This window comes from Periophthalmus magnuspinnatus, chromosome 16, assembly GCF_009829125.3.
Source record: "Periophthalmus magnuspinnatus isolate fPerMag1 chromosome 16, fPerMag1.2.pri, whole genome shotgun sequence".
Classification (NCBI taxonomy): domain Eukaryota; kingdom Metazoa; phylum Chordata; class Actinopteri; order Gobiiformes; family Gobiidae; genus Periophthalmus; species Periophthalmus magnuspinnatus.
Window position 1 is genome coordinate 20,043,139 of NC_047141.1, and position 20,909 is coordinate 20,064,047.

A 20,909-nucleotide genomic window follows, 5' to 3' on the forward strand; every position below is an offset into this window, starting at 1 on the left:
CTGTTGGACATTACATTACATACCACAAGGGTCCATCCATTCTTAATGACAAACAAAAGTCTTTTGGTTTATGTAAAAATATTTAATCTTATTAATTTAATAATGCCAATAGAAAAACAACTGCAAAAAGGAAAAAAAAAAATGACTGTACATTCCTTCAAAACAAAACTTTGCTTAAGCTTAGAAAATATATAAATATACATAATTAACTACAATATTTACATATTAACAAAATAAATTCTACAGCACAGCAGCGCTTATGTGTTTTAAAGTATAATACAGTTGATTTGACCAATGAGGTACAGGTCAGGAATATTCTTGAAATAGTAGAATGAACATGTAAACTTAATGTTGTAAACAATAAACATGGAGGTGGCTTTTCCCTTTGCTGTTGGATGACTTTGGTTACAGCTCTGTTCTCTCTTATTGAGACAGCAAGTATCTGAGAGTGCACTTTTCTCTGTTTAGAAGGTCAACATGTCCTTAAGGGGAGCTCCTGTGATGCCTCCTCCTGGTCGTACAAAGGCAATCAGAGCTTTATAGCTGTTATTATGCCAATTAAAGGAAAGCAGACTCTTCCATTTGGACAGACTATAACTATGAAGATTATCTAGTCTTTACCTTTATTGTGAAGGGTAATAAACTTTGGCAACAGAGCTTTTTACATTTTTAAGAATATTATGTATACTTTGAATTAAAATGTGTGCAATTTTATGTAATTAATTGTATGCAAATTAATAGAAAATAGCTCCATATGTAATTCTGTTTAAATCAATTACCACACATTTTTGACAATATGAATATGTATGGAATGGGATTGTTGCTTTATATAGCTAATATTACTGCACCAATTGATCAAAACCTTCAAAATAGTATTTCACTTAAGTTTATATCTGAATATAGATTATTAAAAAAATATCTGTTGCTTAAATTCAATGTCAACCTGCAAAGGGAAATGTGTGCCTTTGGTGCAGCTCATGCATAAACAGCTTTTCTTTCATTTTGTTTAGCCACAGTCAGCGCTGATATAAGTCTACAGTGTTTACGAGAAGACATTGTGCCAGTCTCCAGAGGACTCGGGGACTACCTCCAGGTCGAGTTCAGGACCCACTTCCACCTGAGGGGGCGCTGTATCATCCTGGCCCAAGGAAACATCCTGGATCTGACCTGTAATCACACACACCGAAACAAAAATATACCATTACTAATTTTGATTTCAATAATAGTTCCAAAAATATTGTGGTTTATTGTTGCTGGGAGACAACAATATACAGTAGATTGGAGGTCCTTTAACTGTGTCTTTACCTATTTTGGAAGACTTTAAAACACCACTTCATCAAGTTTCACACTGTAACCTGCAGTGTTTTCATATGCAAAGTAACTGTATTGAAAAATCTAGTTAGCTGAGGGTAGCGGCCATTGAGAAGGGCAAAAACAAACCTGGGGTTGAATATGTGCAGAGGAAGCCATTTTAATGCAGTCAGTGTTTGAGGGTGACCCTGAGCATGTTCTCTAGTTAAGTGACTGTATGCCTATTCTTCAATTAAATTTATTACAGCATTATAACCTTGCAGAAATAGTTTAATGGCTGCTGAGTAAAACTGCTAAATAACATATAAATCAAGGCAAATAACCTCAGCAGTAAAACTAAATAACATAAAACAGTTAAATTGTTCCCACGTCCCTATGTTTCTACAGCCAAATGTTTTGGAAAAAAAGGGCTTATGTTTCCACAGCCCTGTTTTCTCACATTTATATTTTGAAAGTAAATCCATTACCCCCTCTCTCACCCTGGCCGTAACTTTAACCATAACCATCTAACCATAAGAGCTGCTTTTACAATATATCTGTACTGGGGCAAGACACAATTTAATTTACCATTTTAAACAATTGGGTGTAGACCCTTTAATTTGGATAATTTAAATGACTAACAGGTGTCAGTAGTCATTCGGAGTGCACAAATCTGATAATGTGACTATGTTTAATAATATATATTTTTGATATCATGATTTTGACACCACAAGTTAAACTAAATAAGATGAGAGACTTTTATGTTTCCCAGAATGGGGAAAGTTCAGTTAAACTGAACAACAATGCAAATTCTTTGTCAAACAGAGACAAAACTTAACAGTGATAAAACCAGGGCAAAATAAGGCTAAATGTCTGCCAAATTAATATCAATATGCAAACATAATTTGTAGGCATATATTACACCGCGTTTGTGTCAGTGAAATCTCTCAGACACCTGTGCCAATTAGTTTGCCAGGTAAGTCCAATTAAAGGAAAAACTACTTAAGAAGGACTTTCCACGTTATTAAGCAGACCACCATTTTCCAGCAATGTGAGAAAGGATCTCTCTAGTGCCGAAAAGCATGAAATAGTTGAATACCTTGGACAAGGTATAAAAACCTTAGATATTTCAGGAAAACTTAAGCCTGATCATACTATTAAGAGATTTGTAGCAGATTCAGAGCACACATGGATCTGTGCAGATAAAGGCAAAATGAGGAAGGTTTCTGCCAGACAAATACATTTGATTAAGAGAGCAGCTGCTAGATGACATTACAAAGCGGTAAACAGGTATTTGAAGCTGCTGGCAGCTCTTTAGTCCCACTAACATCAAAGTGTAGGATCCTCCACAGGCTTGCAGTTATGCATAAACCATCTATTTGGCCACCCTTAACCAATGCTCACAAGCAGAAACGGCCCCAGTGGGCCCAGAAATACATGAACATTCATTTTCAAACAGTCTTGTTCACCGATGAGTACTGTGCAACCCTGGATGGTCCAGATGGCTGGAGTGGTGGATGGACTGGTGGATGGTTGGTGAACGGCCACCATGTCCAAACAAGTCTGCGACATCACCAAGGAGGTGGTGGAGTCATATCTTGGGCCGGAATCATGGGGAGAAAGCTGGTCAGCCATGGTACAAAAAGAAGAACAGTCCTTTCTGTAGCAAAATCATCTTCATGCATGACAATGCACCATCTCATGCTGCAAAGAATACTTCTGTATCATTGGCTGCTATGGGCATAAAAGAAGAGAAACTCAGGGTGTGACTCCATCCTTCCTGACCTCAACCCTATTGAGAACCTTTGGAGCATCCACAAGCGAAAGATTTATGAGGGCAGGAGGCAGTTCACATCCAAACAGCAGCTACGGGAGACTATTCTGACATCCTGCAAATTCAAGCAGAAACTCTCCACAAACTCACAAGTTCAATGGATGGATTGTGAAGCTCCTATGAAATAAGGAGTCCTATGTTAAAATGTAACTTGACCAGTTAGGATTAAGATGTTTTGATTGAAATAGCTTTTGATTTCAGTAATATGCTAATGCTTCTAATTAAAAAAAAAATAAACAAATGGCCATTTTCAGTTCTTTATGACAATAACATAATTTGAAACTCTGTTGTGCATAATCATTTGGAACAGTGTGTTTTAAGTTTTTATTTTTGAAAGATTTTGAAAAATACTGTTATCATTGGGAAGTTTGTTCAATAACATTCAAATTGTACACTAAATGTTGATGAATTGAAAATTATGATGACTGTCATTTATATTGAAAATTTGGCAAAATCAGAGAAAACTATCATTTGCATAATCATTTGGAACGCAGTGTATATTATTCTTATTTCATCTATCTGGCTAACTAAATATAACTTGGACTAAGATTAAAAGCTAAAAAAGAAGGTGCTGTGTGCGTGCATGTATATGATCAGTGATGCCACAGAGAGGATTGATTAGACCCAATCTGTTCTAACAAGACTTGTGGACTGGAAATGACTGGATCTGGATTGAGAGATGGTTAATGCCCCTCGAGGGGAGCCCACTGAGCCTCTCCACAGTGGAGCACCTACAGCCACCTTTTAATGAGATGCTCCTTCGTATAGAGAACTAGACTGTCTGGGAGAAATGAGGAGACGGTGCAACAATAGGTTATAAAGAGGATTTCATTAGTGCACTGCCTTGTAACTTTGCAATGCTATTGAGTCAGATTAATGAGAACCTTCTAATGAAAGAACCTAGAGAGACAACAGGCCGGCATGGGGTAGCCATGTCTGCTAGAATGTCTTCATTGAAATGACAGTGATTAAAAGTGATTGGCTGTTGTACTACCTACTGGCTATAAACAATGCCTTTCAATATTACTTTCCTGGAAATAAACAATAGTCTTTTAGTCATAGCTATTTATCATAAAAGTCAAATTTCTTCCTTCAAAGTCTGAACCCTGCTCCAAACACATGCTTTTATCGACAGAAGATTGGCTATAGACTTCTCAATTAAAAAGACTCAAGCTGATCATTGATGATTAGAGATGACTGAATCTCAATCTCAAATAACATTTTGATTAAAAGCCCAGCCACAGAATTGCTATCATGTTTTCATAAGAAATTATTTATTATGTGCACTCAGAAAACCCACAGCAGCCCAGTTTACTAGAATAGTGTTTGTACTGACCGTAGCCGTGCGCTCTCTTCATGTGGTGCTTCATGTTGCTCTTCTGAGTGAAGCGGATGCTGCACACCTCACATTTAAATGGCTTCTTCCCTGTGTGTTTGACCATGTGCACCTGCAGGGCACTCTTCTGGTTGAAAGCCTTGTCACACTGTGGGCATTTAAACGGTCGTTCACCTGAAACACATTGAAGGACTTGTCATGATTCACTGGAAGATAAGAGTAAAAGTAAACTACACGATGTCCCAGGCTAATGTCTTTAGAAGGCAAATGGTCTAAATATAGCTTTAAAGATTAAAAAGCTAAGCACATTCTGTAATGTACTGAAATAAATACAATGGAAAAATGGAAAACAAAATTAAGTACTGAGACAAATGAACTTTTAATGATGCCTTAAACCATATGTTTCTCTTTTAAATTCTATATTAAAACTCTCATTTACTAAGTTGTTAAATTAGAATTATGTCTATAGCTATAGCTAAATTAATAAGATTGGATTCACTCACTGAGCAAACTTAATATAACAATATTTCAGCAGCTTTTGTTACTGCATGCCTTGCCACAACAGAAAAAGTTTTGAAAAGCCCAGAATTCAATCATCGCATTTCAACACCCCCAGAAAGACATTGAGTGATAACAGGACAGCACAGTACACTTCAGAAGCACATTATTACGTCTGCTTGCCTTCTCTTTCACCAAAATCCGCCCATTCACAACATTCAGCTGCTTATTAGACTAAGCTGAATACATTTGAGAGTTTTGTGCAACTCCACTTTCACATTCAAACCTTCGGAAAGATGTCCTTTCGGAGTTAAGTGCTGTTTTGTTTTGTTGAGTCATTCTAAGAAGTTTTTACAAAGACAGATTTCTTTTTTACAACTGCAAAAAAAAAAAAAAAAAAAAAAAAAAAATATATATATATATATATATATATATATATATATATATATATATATATATTTTATTTATTTGTTTTTTTAATCGACAGCACTGGCAGCAAAGTTAGTTATCCAAATGTCAGCATTCAGACACGTAATGATTTATTTTTTCTCATAGCAGGTTTTTCAATGTACCATTTTTTTAAGATACCTACTGTGTTTTGGGTGAAATTTTAACTGCTACTGCATTTGAACAAGTTTAACTAATTTGCAATATAATTAAGTCTGAAGCGTGGTAAGAGAAACGTTTAAAACATGTATGTACATGCATTGTATTGGGGCAGATGGATGGTATGAATGGGTAGTAAAGTAATGCTCAACTGAAAGACAATTTCAAACATGAGCACAATAGTTAAAGGGCCCATTTTATGGTATTTTATGATCTATGTTGGTTGCACATACCTGGAGTTGCGTTTTGTTTCAGTTCTGACATTGCCAATCTCTACTGAACAAAAGGTAAAAGGTAGCTTTTAACTTGAATACTACCAGTTGATGAGATCACAAGGTGGAACAGAGTAATAATAAAGGGTCACTCAAACATGTGTGAATGAAACAAAACACAACTCAAGGTATGTTTTTGATGAGGTAACAACAATTTAACATGGCTTAAAGCTCTCAGTTTTGGAAAATATAGGACCTGTGAAGTAGAGCCATGCTTTTAAGCTCATACCTGTGTGTGTGCGGTTGTGCCTCTCCAGCTGACTGCGTTTAGCAAAAGCTTTGGAACAGGATGAGCAGTTGAAGACTCTGGGTTTCTGGGAGCTGGGAGACGGGCCTGGCTGGTGCACCCGTTCATGTTCCTGTCAACATGGACCCAAATTGAAATAAGATGGTTTTGCTCCAGCACACAAATCTCTATGAAGGAGAAAGAAGTGACAGACAAGATGGCTTTCTGTAGAAACTAAAGTCTGACAACAAAATCTTCATTTCACAGTACTGATTTTACCATGTGTCCTCTCTGGGCTGTCAATATGATGCACTTAAGAAATACCCATAATATTTCTATTTTCATGGGATATAAAGTTTTTTGTTACCATTATTATAGAGAATATGCACATATGACCAGGTATTTGTCTTGTTATTCATCTAGTAACAAAACTAGACTTATTTGAATCAGTATAAATACTTTTCAGGACTTTTCTGCAATAATTTTAGATCACACAATAATATTAAAGAAGCTACTATTTTGTTTGGAAAATTACTTTCTATTACATTCTATCAAGCCATTTCCTTAGGACTGAATTTGAGTTTTAAAGATTTTTATGACCAGAACTCAATTTTGACAATTTATGTGATAATGACAATTATTATCAGCAGCCAAGGATCTCCTCCCAGAAGAAAAAGCTATAACACAGTCGTTTATTTCCACAGTCAGGCCCAAGTATGCTCTTGGCCATTTTATCCCTGCCATGAAGATCACTGTTTTTTACATCATTTATCTGTGTTCATAAAGTTACGCCTAATTAGTGCAGTGCAATAAAAGTATATAGAAACACAAGATAACTTCAACTCTCCAACCAATTAAAAAGGGAGTGGTTAATTATTATGCACTACTTAAATACAAACTAACTAAAATAACAATTGCATTTTCTATTTTGCTTAAGCATTTGCACGAGGAGCTTTCTACAAGCCAATTAAAACATAGTAAAATGGCATAACGCCAATTACTTCAGTCCATTATGCTGATTATGTGCTAAAACACTGTAGAGAACCACTGCCTGACCATCGAACTGTCAGAGTGGTGGTGGCAATTAGTCTTTTAGCTCACGAACACTTTCCTGTGATCACAGTTTATCAAGCCATTGTTCGGTTAAATAACTCTAATTAGAAAATGTGTCTGCAGAGAAGGGGAAAACAATAGAACTGTTTATTATGAATCTACTCATCATAAAGAACAATTAGAAAAGTATTAAAAAAAATTGTCTCCAAAAATAAGCTTGCTTGCTCAAACACTACTCAGTCTGTTGATGTGGATTTAAAATACAAGCACCTTATCTCCAATAGTTAAAAACAATTCAGTCTATTCCAGACAATTTGAAATAACTTTAAACATGCACTATGGACCTTGCGGTGAAACCTGACACATCTCCTTGTGTCTCACCTTGTGGTGTCAATGGAGATGTCTGTCAGGTGTGATCCATAACATGCTTTGCATGAAATGTTGCACAGCATGGCATTCATGCATTTATTCGTGTGTTTTTATTGCTCAAAATACTTTGTAAAAAATGCAATCCATGTGAGGAGGGTTGGCTCTCTAAAGATCTAACCTGTTTAACCTGCCTGATGGCATCACCAGTGGATATATAATTAGTCTATGGCATCACCTACTTGTTTCCACGATAAAGGATAGGTTTAATGCCATACTGTGCAACATTCTAAGCAATACAAAAACATCTCCATGGAGATAAGCAGGTGGTGGACACCACCAGAAAAATGACATATTGCAAATTAAGGTCAAGATTTTTTTTGTATATATGGTCAATGTACTGCTGCTAAAATCTGAGCGAGGTTAACTGTACTGGTACCTTTAAGTGTGTGGCTCGTTTAAAAGCCTTATTGCAGACTGGGCACACGTGGCAGCGGTCTTTGCCGTGAGCCTGTTTACAGTGGCGTCGCAGGGAGTTGGCATTTGGAAACATCTGGTTACAGTAGAAGCACTGGTTTCTGGAGTCGGCCTCTGAAGAGACATCCTTCAGCCCTTTATGAGTCTCTTCTGCAATCTAATAAAGACACATTTCCATATTGCATGCATTTTAATGGCATATTGACTGAGAACATTGTACTTCAGGATTCTTGTGTTTTAAGTTTGTGTATAGTCGTCTCCTGCTATAAATTATCTTTATAAACTTTGATACTAATTTATTTTGAAGACAGTAGTGATGTCTCATAGAGCAAATTTCCACCCACATCTACCTATCTACTTATCTACCTATCAGTCTAACTGACTGAAAGTGAGGCATTACTTACCAGTATGACCTGCTGACCAGAGGCAGTGGCTTGTCCCTGTAGTGTGGAGTCATTCAGCACCGGAAATGTCTGACCCTATGAGCAAATTTTCAAATTATGCATCAAATCTCTGTTTAATTCACCCATGTTTTCAGTTTGATGTATATGCGGTATCTGTGTGTATGTAGTACCTGTGCATTCAGGTTGAGTGTGACTCCATCCAGCATGCCCTGAGCGTCTGCGAGGGTCAGGGTCACACTACCGTCACTGGCCACGGTGGCGGGGGACATGACCAGACTCTGGGATGCAGCACTGTGGGACAGAGCCGAGCTGGCAGGGAGGCTTGTGACTGAGGCAGAAAAGAATTATACAGTACATATTACAGTACAATGACTTTAACTTAGACCCATATTATTTAAAAAAGTAAATATAAAATCTGATTATTGTGGAAAAGTTTAATTATTCCATTAGAAGACTTTTTCAAATAGTGCTCAGGAGAAATCACAAGATTATTGAAAAATGCGTACATGACATATAACCGCAAAGGTCAAGGCCATTGAACTTAAGGCATAGGTTGCCAAAAATAAGTATAATCAAGACTCAACACTTGCTGCTGAATACTTTTTCCTAGCCCTGAATGCTCTGATATCTTCTTTCAGTAGAGTGCTGTGCAGTTTATCAGCAACTACATTTGCATACAAAGTGATGGGAGGGCTGTGGCTGAATCAACTTAAGTTGCGATAGCTCTGGCGTCTTTGAGGCAGAGGGGATGCTTTTCCACTTGAGTCAAGTCTCGAAATGGAGGGTAATTGAGAGCAGGAGATGGGCCTGGAAATCTGATCAAGCCTCTCACTGACAAGCGTCAACAATCAGGAAACCACCTCAGATAAAACCAATCCCCTTTGCTCACTTTACAGCATACCAAATTACCCTGGTGCAAAACAGCCTATGTATTTACTGGAGTTACTTGTTCAAAGTTGAAGGGTAAAAGATAAAAATAATAAAGCATATTTACTTTGCACATGCACAGGGCTCTTGATATGAATGCATTTTGATAAATAGTCTGCCTCGAGGGAAGAGAAGGATCTGTCAGTGAGTGACTCATAGCTCTAACACCAGTGTGTGATTTGTAGACCACTCACATTGTAATATAATTTCAACTTTTCAATCAGGAACATCATTACAGTGCAGCATGCCCCAAGCAACGCACAGGAGGAAGAACTATAGCAAATCCAGTGGCTTGAACTCATGCTCAAAAAGCCCTTGCTGTGCCACCAGCCATCGCAGCTTCTATATGACATAGCTCACAGCCAGTCCATTTTCTATCCACAGAACCTCATTTTCACTTTTGAGAATAATCCTAGAGAGCCCAGCCATGCACCAACTTACAATTACAATGTGCATGATTATTGGGAAACTGAATAATTTTGAATTTGTGCAAAAACAGCAGGACTTTGACAGAAGTCTTTGCTGCAATCATTTGTGCCTCTCACATCCTCCTGAGAGTGTCATTTCATCAGGCCTGATAGAGGGACTATTGGGGACTCTCCATCAACTTTTCAGTGAGGTAAAATCCAGCAAAAAAATGAGAGAAGTTTTTAGACTAAACTATTATCGATGTTTTGAAAAAGTCATTTTTTCAGCTCAGTTCTCAAAAATGGCTTCTCTATGTGAGTAATCAAGTAAAGGAAGCGCTTCACTCCTCAGTGTGCCACTAGATGGGGCTCTTGTAGTATTTTATTAGCTTTTCGCATTTTAACATTACAAAGTTATACAAGTTGAAAGACCAAGGACCAATGTATAATATAGGACCTTTGTATATTTGACATTCAGGTGATCAAAAATAATTTTATCTAAGCTAATTAAAAATATGGAAAATTACATCATGGGACTATGGTTACAGTTTTGCAACACTTGTGGTGACCAGATACATACTGAGACATATGCTGCACGGCTGGCACTATGATAAAAACTGAGGCCTTGGATAATTGTTATTCACCCCCATTGTGTGTCAGAAAAGTGTGCTAGCGGTTCTGCTTTTCACTTGTCTTCCATATGAAGTCAGTCAAACAAAAGATGCATATTTCTTTGTTTTTTAAAATAAACAAATGACACTAACACACCACTCAAACACAGTTTACCTGACCTCGTTTGCTTGTCACCTCTGCATGAATTATTGCCTCCTTCTGCCTAAGTGAGAAACACACTTAACAAATATAGCACTGCTGCTCACCTGCCAGTCCAGTGTTGGCAGGGCTGGGGGGGAGCAGGTGGTCATTAGTGATGGTCAGAGTGGCGTTGGTGGACTGACTGGTGAGAGGTGATGCCAGTCTGATGCTGCCATTAATCTCTGTGCCTGATGAGTTATTATGCTGTGGTAGTAGATCTTGACCTGCACAACAGGAGGAAAATGAATGTAATTAACTGAAATGCAATGAAAGGCTGTGTAGATCTGAACTGTCAAAAGATTTTTATTGTATATTTTATATTTACATACACCTAAAGTTTGCATCTATATACCACAAAACTGAAAGTGTGTATTCTAACATCTCCTTTCAGCTGTACAATGTTTTTGTGTGCAATCAAAATAAGTGTTCTCTCTTTGATAAATCCCCCTTCAATTTTACTATAACTTTGTAACATAACTGTAGTATGTTATCAGTTTTTGCACTTTAACTGCATGTGTTCCCCATTTATAGTACGTCATTGGTCCTAGTCAGCTACTGCTCTCTCCCTGAATCAGTTTTGAAGAATAGTGTAAAACAACCCACCTGATCAGTCTATACCATTGTACAATAATAATATAATTGCTGTTAGATGTGTAAATACATGCCTGATATGGTGAGGGTGATCTCCTGAGTGCCTCCTGCTGCAGAGCTGGCGCCTGCAGCAGAGGCCTGAGCTTGTACTTGGGCGAGGGCCTGGGACAAACTGGAGTTATTGAAGGTGAAGGTGATTTCTTGGCCACCGTTGCTCCCAGACACAAGACCAGAACTGCCCATCACGTGACTGAGATCCTGTGAACCTAGATCAACCACCACATAAAACTCAAATATTTAAATACACCATCCTCATGAAATATTAGGCTGTCAGTGTCACTTGTCAGATCACGACTAGAGATTAAATTAGAGACTACAAAAAGAATGTAACTAAAATACATTGAGGAAAAATATGATTATCCAGAACAGGACAAAATCCTGCAAATCTAAATGATTGAAAAGATAATTTTAATAGACTAAATAAATGAGAGAATACAGCTAAAATAAACTGGGAAAGAAAGAATTATCCAGAAGACAAAACCCTGCAAATCTAAATGATTGAAAACAGGGACAAAGCAAAGAACGGCACTGATCTTAAACATACACTTTGTAAAATCAAGACAAGGTCCAAATTATGGATAAAGATCCGAAAAAAGTAAAAAAAAAAATCAATCATCTTGCTCAAACCCCAAGTTACTATTATTTAAGGTAGGGGTGCCCAAAGTTTTTTTCTTTGGAAAACCAAAATGAATACGCCTTAGCAGGTCTAGGGCCAACCGTAATGACAGCTTGCACATAAAAATGTTCATCTACAAAGAAATGTATCATTACATTAACTTTAAATATTAGGGAAATAGACAGGATTGTCCTCCTTCCCATCTTTTCAACACAAAATTTAATAAAAACAGATTCCTCTTAAAATCTTAAGAGTCCCCTCGTGGACCAAATTAGACCCCCTTGGAGGGTCAAGCTTGGCCTGAGGGCCCCACTTTGGGCACCCTTGATTTAAGGTCTTCACATATAGATACCTGCAGTGTCGTTATCAGACAACCCAGCCATGGTGACCTGTGCCGGGGCGATGGAGGGAGGCTGGAGGGGCAGGCTGGTGAGGGGATGTAGTACCACACTGGCCGATGATGTCGGGTCAGTGTTGGACAAGAGCTGGTTTCCCGAGTGAGACACGAGCCCAGAGTCTACACTGAGGGGCTGAGAGAGGAGACTGCCCTGCTGTAAGGTCTGCTGTAATGTCTGCTGCAGCAGGGTCGGATCAATCTGGTGCAAACACAATATAACAGGTCATGTCTCCACATGACAGAAGAGAGTGATGCTTATGAAATACCACTGCAACTTCATACAGAAACAAGACCAGACCAGAACAAGAAGTGCCAAGTCTGAAAAACAAATGTCTTAAGATGTAGTTATATGCAACTGTATATATTTTTAATCATATACTGGACATTTTGTAATTGTTCTGTAATTTATTCTACTGCTTGCTTGTTCCGAGATTAATAACATTCAGACTTACTCTAAAACAAAATTGATTTAAATTGCAATGCCAACAAACATCATAATTAGTTTTGCTTTGAGTGATTTGAAATTACAGAAACAACAGAAATAATTGCAGACTACAGTAATTTAGTTATTAGAGGCTCAATTAAAATGTTTGAAAGGACTAAATGGCAAACAGAAGAGATTGTTGTGGTTATTAAAACTTCAGTTAAACTGTGAAAGTGTGTAACCTGGAGTGTGATGTTGTTGATGTTGCTGGCGTCAATGCCAGAGATCTGCACATTGGGGCACACAAGATTAGCTGGGGTCAACTGAAGTTGGATACCCTCCAATGTCGTCAAGCCATCGGACAGAGAAACGGTGAGGTCTCCCGCTGCTGCAAGATAAAGCAGCAACTTATACAGTCAGTCTATAATTCAAAGATCAACTCACACAAGATAATAAGATCATACTTGTTCCAGCAATTTGTGGCTTGTTACGTGACTATTGTTAGTTAAATGTCATTCACAAAACACTATACTCATACCATTAATACTTTTTTATGAGAGACAAACAAGAAAAACAATACAAATGAATCTAAACTGTGTCCCAGAAATAAATAAATAACATATATAATTTTTGTATCATGTACAATATAAGTAATGATACTTTTTTAATGTGCTAAACATTTTAGTCCTCCTTTATAATTGATGTCTATGTATTGTTATAATATAATGTATTGTGTCTATTTCAACACTCCAACCTTTTTAATATGAACAATGTTTCTATCATTTTAATGCACACCAACACATATCACTGATCTGGTGGAAAACAATGCAAAGCTGGTCAAAACATTACCAAGTGTTTGAACACATCATTTGGAGGGTAATTGTGGCTAGTAAAAGCAGTGTAGAAAATAGTCAAATTACATGTGAAAAGGAAAATATGCCTTTGGGCTATGTCTGTTCGGTTGAAATGAAATTCAGTTTCCAAACAGGTAGGAGCCATTTTGCTGCAATTTTACCGAAAAGAGTAGAATAGAATATGATTCTCAGAGCTATTTGGTGGTCTGCAGATCTGTGTTTGTCTGTCACTCAGAAATTATAATTAATTTAAGGTCATAAAATGCCTGTTTTTGTTCCTTTTGGTTTCTTATAGTGGCTACATAGATAGATTACAACATATAGCACCACTGCCAAGAATTACGGTAGCTTGGGACTAACAAAAAACTTCCATCATGACTGACATGTGGCCATAGCTGTACCCAACAGTGTAGCCTAAGTCTATATACAGCGTGTCTGGATAAATCACTCAAGCCCCGAACACCACTACATGCTAACAGACAGATCATCTGCTGTGCAACCCCTGATAACACTCAGGACTCACCTGACATAGAGGCCGGGAGGATGGCTTGCCCGACTAGCCCAGGTTGTAGCAGGTTCTGGTCTAGTCCTGTGAGGCTGGTCTGGAGGTAAATGTTTGAATCATTGTTTGGTGTTTGGAGCAGGCCTACAGACTGCAGATCTGTGGCTCCTGTTGTCTGTCCGTCCCCTGAAACCACTGTCTGCGAGGTGCTGGTGTCTTGACTTGACTGACTGTGCGCTGAGCGCTTGCTCTTGCGTTCACTGTTGGGTCTGAAATGACACTGGATGTGTGTTTTGCGGTGGCCAGATGTTCTGAATCGGAGTTCACAGAATGGACATTTGAAGGGTTTGGAGCCTGTGTGGAGGCGCATGTGGACCTTCAGGCTGCCCTTTGTGGAGAAGGAGGTGTTGCACATGTGGCAGCTGAACAGTTTTTGGCCTAGAATCATACACAAGGATTTCACTGAAAACATTACTCAAATTAAAATAACAGTGGTTTAAAATATACTTTTCATGTACAAACCTGTATGCGTTTTAACATGACTGTCCAAAGTAGATTTGACGGTAAAACTCTTGCCACATTCATCACACTTGTACGGCCGTTCACCAGTATGGATTCGAATGTGTCTGTAAATAAATAAAAGTATTAGTAGGTGAAAAGCAATGAAAGAGAGAAAAGGCCAGTCAGGTGAGGCAACTTAAAACATTCTGTGTTGTACTATATGGGTGTTTATCGACTCCATCTCAGATTTCCAAGAGACAGACAATGAGAATTTTGAAAGAGTAACAAAAATCAAAAAATTACTTGAGATTTAGTTTTGGATTCACCCGTCAAATCCCAGTACAAGCAAAATATGTGTTGAAGTACAAATGGGCACTCAATTTGAGTTATTAAATTATTTATTTGGTCTGTTTTATGACAATCCTCTCAAGATTATAATAGGCACTACAGTAAAAAGAAGAATTTTTTTCCCCAAATTAAACCAGTGGCAGGGGTGGGAAGGAGCGTTATCTTCAACAGTCTTCATTTGACTATGGATGACGTTACGCTCTCTTAGTCCACTTTATTCAGTCTATGTGAGCACCTCATAATCACTTATTCAATTGAAATTACAGTGTGATAAATTAACAGTCACTGCCATTAAATAATTTAGTGCCAATGTTTAAATACTCAGCCATAAAATGCTGTGATCAGAAAATGAAAGTGTGAAGTAATATCGTGAGTGCACTGTGGTTTAATTAGCAAGCTTGACACGTAATCGCTTCAGTGGAGTGTTTGCAGAGATGGGCTGGTGAATTGACCTTTTTCTCCTTTCATTAAAATGTGGTTTATTTATGACGACCTGAGCTACCAAAGCAGAGCAGCTGTTATGAGTAAAGTGGGGTCTCAAACATGGAGATGAATGCCAACCACATAGTAAAAACTTCTTGCCTGTGTAATCCCAATCCTCAATTGCCTCAATCCTTAGTCACCCAGGTATGATCCATAGCAAAAGAAAAATTTTATTCTGTCAACTAGACAAAGGTTTTACTGTGAAGACATTTTGCCACTCATCCAAGTGGCTTTTTCAGTTCTCGTCAGATTGCTGGTGGACACTGCTACAATAGTGAGAGCACTCATCAGGGGCCTGAACGATTATGTAAAATATGACTCAGGCACAGTTCACACTGTAGTTCAATAGGCCTAGCCAACAAACAGAGTGTGTCTAAGTGTAAACAAACAGGTGCGTTAGTTTCCGTGTAGTTAGCTCTTCCCTTCATATAGATATAAGGCAGTGTCCACCAACAATCTGACCAGAACTGAAGAAGCTCCTTGGATGAGTGGTGACATGTCTTTCTCTAAAACTTTTGTCCATTTCAGAGAATTTTTCTTTTGCTATATTTAGAGTAACTTTGTCAGCACTTAGCAAAGAGTTTTTACATGGCTCTAGAAAAGGTCTTCAGTTTCTGTCACTATTACCTGACCAGATCGCTAGGTTTCTTGAAGCTTTTGGGGCAGTAATTACAGCAGTTTGCAAACTTGGGTTCAGTCTCAAGCTCCACGGCCTTGTCCTTGATTTCACTGATCCTATCTCGCTCAGCTGCAGACTGGGCTAATATACGCTCGGACACAGAGGCGTCCTCCCCCGGATCTTTGGCCAGTTCTGCGGTCTGCTCCTCAGTGAAAGTTATGATTCCCATACACCTCCGCTTTGATGCCTTCGGGTCTCCATCTTCATCATCTTCATCATCATCATCATCATCCTCCTCAGGATGACTTTCAAGACCTGCAAGCAAGAGAAAAATAATATCTCTGCTTCTTGCATTTTGGTAACATTTCAGAATAACCCCATTATTCATATTACCATTTACCATGGATATATAATGATAAAGCATTAAGAAATGTAATCTTTATAACTCTAATATGATACAGTATTTAATTGCATATTACACACCCTGAAGTAACATATAATTAATGCTTTAAATAATTAATGCTCTGTGAGAATTCTCAATGTTTGAGGTATAGAGGAAAATGTACCTGTTTCATCAATGGAATGTTCTTTCTTCAAGTGCTTCTTACACAGCAGACTGGTCCTAAAGCTTTCTTCACATATACTGCATTTGTAAGACTTGATATGTGTGATCATGTGTCGGCTCAGGCTGCCGTTGGTTGTGAAAGTGGCGTCGCAAACATTACATTTGAAAGGCTTCACACCTGACAGAAAATAATATTTACACAATTGGAAAACTACATTTGGAAACCCTACAATTTCAATTTTTTTCAACAACAAATTGAAAACTACCTTGTGATAACAGATTTTTTTTTTTTAACAGTCAAAATTATCAATATATATTCTATTGCAGTTTGTAAAATACTCAGAAATCAAGGAATTGAATCCTGAGACCTTTGCAGATTTGGCTGACCTGTGTGTGTGTTGAGGTGGGCCTTGAGTACTCCAGCCGACACAAAGGATCGTCCACATAAATGACACCTGAATGGTTTTTCCCCTGTGTGGGACCGCACGTGCTGCTTTAGGTGACTCGACTTTTTGAATCCCTTTTTACACCAGTTGCACCTGAAATTGAGAAAAATCTACATAATACATGGTTTTCAATTTCACTGATAAAAAGTTTTTACAATTATATTTTTTTGGTAGAACCAGGGTTATGGATTTTTCCCTAATCACATAAAAATAGGATTGTCCCTCTCAGATGAGAGACACTGTTAAGGCTGAAATAATTATTGCTTTGTTTTTCCTATATTTAATTTTGAATTGCTTTTGCCTTATGACCCCTCGGCAGTCTAACAGTCCTCTGACTGTTAGACTGACTGTGATCATCAGTATTAAGATCCATTTTAATTACAGTTTGCTACATTTCCTGATGTATAATTAGGTATTGATTGATTGATTGATTTTGTTGGTTGGCTCAAACATGTATGCAGGATTAATGACAGAAGCAAACCACCATTAAGATATTTGCTGGTAACAGGATGGGAATGACAGAGTACAGAACACGTTTATATCACCATCACCCTTCAAATGTGTGTGTAATTCATACTGTGGTACTTTCTATTCATAGTTTAAACTTGTTTTGTTTGGGTTAAATAGGTTGCCCTACGATAATGTATTTCTCTAGATGTGAGGGATTCAGGTGTATTGTGTGATACAGCGGTGCAAATTACATTCACTTTATAAGGTCACACTCCTCCACTGGTAGGTCACAAGTGAATAAATTATAAAGTGAAATTAGCTCCAAACAAAAGCGGGCTGACTTGTAATGGATTTCTTCAGCACATGAACTCTAGCCTTTAGCAACAACTCACTTACAAGATGCATGCTGTGACTTTCCTGTGGATATTTCCACAATATGAATGCATGTATTTAAATGTATTTTTAAGTAGTAAAGACAAGATAAATGTATAATGCCATACTGTAGAACATTTCAGTCAGAGCAATAACGTCCATAAAGACAAACAGGTGGCTGACCCCCTATCCAGAAAAGTTATATAGTGCACCTTTAAGAAGTCAAAGGAGAAGACCACGAGTGCATGATATTCTCCATTTTTCCATCAAAACTCAGCACATTTCTGTTTGGACAGGCTTGCCTGATATTGCACCATCAGCATCAGAATATCTTTAAGATATTATCAGAGACAATAAAATCCTATTGTTGGGGAAAAAGTTTAAAGATTTATTTTCTTTTGATTTTTTATCAGCATTACACTTTTTAAAGTCCAGTGACTCAAAATGAGTCACTGGACTTATGATTTTGGGTAATACTAGATAGAATGTTTGTTATAATTATTCAAATCTTTGAATGAGTTTCCATTTATTCCTGAAACTGTTGCCACTTCTATCAGAATGCAAAAAGCTTGCTGCAGAGAAATTGGCACCATCTTTAAATATCAGAAGCATATTTAACTGGCTCTGACATTACCTTTGGGGGCTAGAGAAGTTTACATTTACTCCTTTACCTTAAAATAAAAATCCAAACCTATATAAATGGGCTGCTTTGATGTATTTATGGTGATATTCAGGCCTATACACCATGGAAAATAATGGTCTGGAAAACCAAGCGGGAATGGAATCAGGAATAAACTGGAGAGGTTAAAAGCAAACAAGGCCTTGGTTATTCCCATGTTGCCAAGACTAAGAAATCCAAAAGAACAGGAAAACTTTCAGGTAACTAGCATGACAGTTTGCAAACTAAGAGACCACCGGGTAAATGCTTAAACAGAGCAACCACAAATGTTCCTGTACATAATAAAGCATTGTGAAATTTAACCTGTGAACTCTCTTGCTGTTGTCTTCACTGTCATCCTGATAGTCCTGTGCCTCTGCTGTGAGCTGCAGTTCATCCTGACTATTCTGCAGAAGATCATTAGTCTAAGAAAACACAAGTAGATAGTTAGTAATATTTGAAAACGGTCTCTGTTGATAATTAAATGTGTGTGTTTAAAAGAATGGGTAGTAATGTTGGGTACACATACCACCTCATCACTAGAAACCAGTAGATTTGGAGGGGGATAACTGGTGGACAGAGCTTGGGATTCAAGGGTGCTTGAATCCTGCAGCTGCTGGACAGTGGAAAACTGATTCTGATTATAGCTTGGATCAGTAATTGTGAAACCTATAAAAAACATATAAAGAATAAACAATACATTTAAAATAACAGCAATATTAATTATGACATGCATTTCAGGCATACCTAACAATGTCTTGTGCGATTTACAAAATTAGATTCTCAAATCAATTATTTGAAGTATATTGAGGAAATGTGGCCTTGTACTTTAACAATGTACCAAAAATTTGTTTTTGCAACATTGTGAAAGTAGAAGGCCACATGAAATTTATTTTCACTGGTGAGCATTGAGTTACTGAACAGACACAATGTTTCAAAATCACATTTCGAACATCTTCAAACCATCAGAGTCGTTGTAACCTGATAGTGGCAGGGAGATCTTGGTAAACAGATGTACCTTGTGTGAGAGACTGCTGATCAAAGCCAGGCTGGGGAAGTGCTGGGGTCTCAAATTGGCTGATATTCTGGGGCAAAGCATGCTGAGTGCTCACATAGGAGTCTGCATTACAACAAACAAGGGAGAGAAACCATATTATTTCTTACAGAAAGAAAGAAACCCTATACTTTCTAAAAAATAAAGCCTTAGAAACACGTTATAAAACCTTGGGTGAACTACCATGGCCTCAATATTTCAGTTGCACTCTTGAACAGCAACAGACAACAAGGAAAGTCTAGGATACTTAAAAAAAACCAAAAAACAAACAGGTAGTATGTTTCTTACCTTCTCCCTGTACAAGTGGTTGGTCAGCAAGTGTTGTCTCCAGTGTCACCTGTTGATCACCATTCACCACCTCTGTCTGGTCCAATCCCAGCATGCTTTGTTGCTCGGGTGTAGTTGTGGATGTCGGTTGTAGGGAGCCATCGGATATTTCCACCTGAATATCAGTTGTTGTTCCCAAAGGGTCGTCTGCTGACTGGTTCTGCAGCTGCTGGGCCAGTTCATATCTGACAAAACATAGTAAAACACAGGAAGCAGAGTCAACAACAACTCAAACTCAAAAAAATATCTTTACCAAATACAGGATTAAACTGGCCATTAAAAAGCTTGGGTAGTAGCATTTAATGTAAAAATAAACAACAAATGTAATTGATAGACCTTTTAATTACTTTTCCACGTTGAAGAATTGCCAAACAATTATGTACAAATATTTTCTAACTATTGATCTATCTGGGTCAAATGTCTCTTATTTATAATTGGATTGGCCAACTGGTTTCACATCTGCCATCTGCTGGTAAAATATATATATATAACTATAAAATCAATTTACAGATGGTAGTTTTAAGAACAAAATTGCTTTACAATTAAGAGAAAATGGATATTTTCATGACATAAAGTTATTTACATAGTTTAATAGAAGCAAAATTGCAGTAAATAGGGAAGTGTATGTTAAAAAGTTAAAAAGTGAGTCTTGTTAGGCCTAAAAATGTAAAAACCATAAACAGAACTTAAGTATATTGTACTAACAGACCTGTGTGTCTTCATATGCTTCCTACAGTTGGGTGACGACTTGAAGGTCTTTTGACAGTAGGGGCACATGTAAGGTCGTAGATCACTGTGAGTGGTCATGTGACGACGCAGGCTCCCGCTGGTGGTGAATGTGGTATCGCACAAGAGGCACTTGTACGCCTTCAATCCAGAGTGAGTTCGGATGTGAGCTTTGAGCACTCCAGATGAAGAGAAACCACGACTGCACTGCACACACTTGTATGGCCGCTCTCCTGTATGAGACCTGGAGACACAAAAGGGGATTTAAGGTTTAAACAAACCTATGTATATGCAAAATCCACACAGAAGCAGCCCATCAGTGATTTAAACTCTTAACCTATTCTGAGCTCACAGACCATCAAGTAAAACTAAGTAAGTAAAGTAAGTTGCACAATGGCAATATGCAA

General features: G+C 37.8%; 1 protein-coding gene across 1 annotated transcript in view; it reads right to left on the reverse strand.

Annotated features, from left to right (window-relative positions):
* Positions 1-849: 849 nt before the first annotated feature.
* LOC117383756 (zinc finger protein 236-like) overlaps positions 850-20,909 on the reverse strand; it is a 32,012-nt gene continuing 11,952 nt past the window's right edge. The window contains exons 13-32 of the mRNA XM_033980973.2: positions 20,486-20,746; positions 19,738-19,961; positions 19,414-19,515; positions 18,925-19,064; positions 18,720-18,820; positions 16,857-17,008; positions 16,471-16,647; positions 15,913-16,219; positions 14,476-14,579; positions 13,975-14,391; positions 12,840-12,985; positions 12,129-12,372; positions 11,175-11,366; positions 10,575-10,733; positions 8,533-8,690; positions 8,363-8,437; positions 7,921-8,115; positions 6,066-6,195; positions 4,461-4,634; positions 850-1,167 (exon numbers count right to left, since the gene is read on the reverse strand). Of these exons, the coding sequence (XP_033836864.1) occupies positions 1,043-1,167; positions 4,461-4,634; positions 6,066-6,195; positions 7,921-8,115; positions 8,363-8,437; positions 8,533-8,690; positions 10,575-10,733; positions 11,175-11,366; positions 12,129-12,372; positions 12,840-12,985; positions 13,975-14,391; positions 14,476-14,579; positions 15,913-16,219; positions 16,471-16,647; positions 16,857-17,008; positions 18,720-18,820; positions 18,925-19,064; positions 19,414-19,515; positions 19,738-19,961; positions 20,486-20,746 (3,583 nt within the window). The 3' untranslated portion in view covers positions 850-1,042. The remainder of the gene's footprint in view (positions 1,168-4,460; positions 4,635-6,065; positions 6,196-7,920; positions 8,116-8,362; positions 8,438-8,532; positions 8,691-10,574; positions 10,734-11,174; positions 11,367-12,128; positions 12,373-12,839; positions 12,986-13,974; positions 14,392-14,475; positions 14,580-15,912; positions 16,220-16,470; positions 16,648-16,856; positions 17,009-18,719; positions 18,821-18,924; positions 19,065-19,413; positions 19,516-19,737; positions 19,962-20,485; positions 20,747-20,909) is intronic.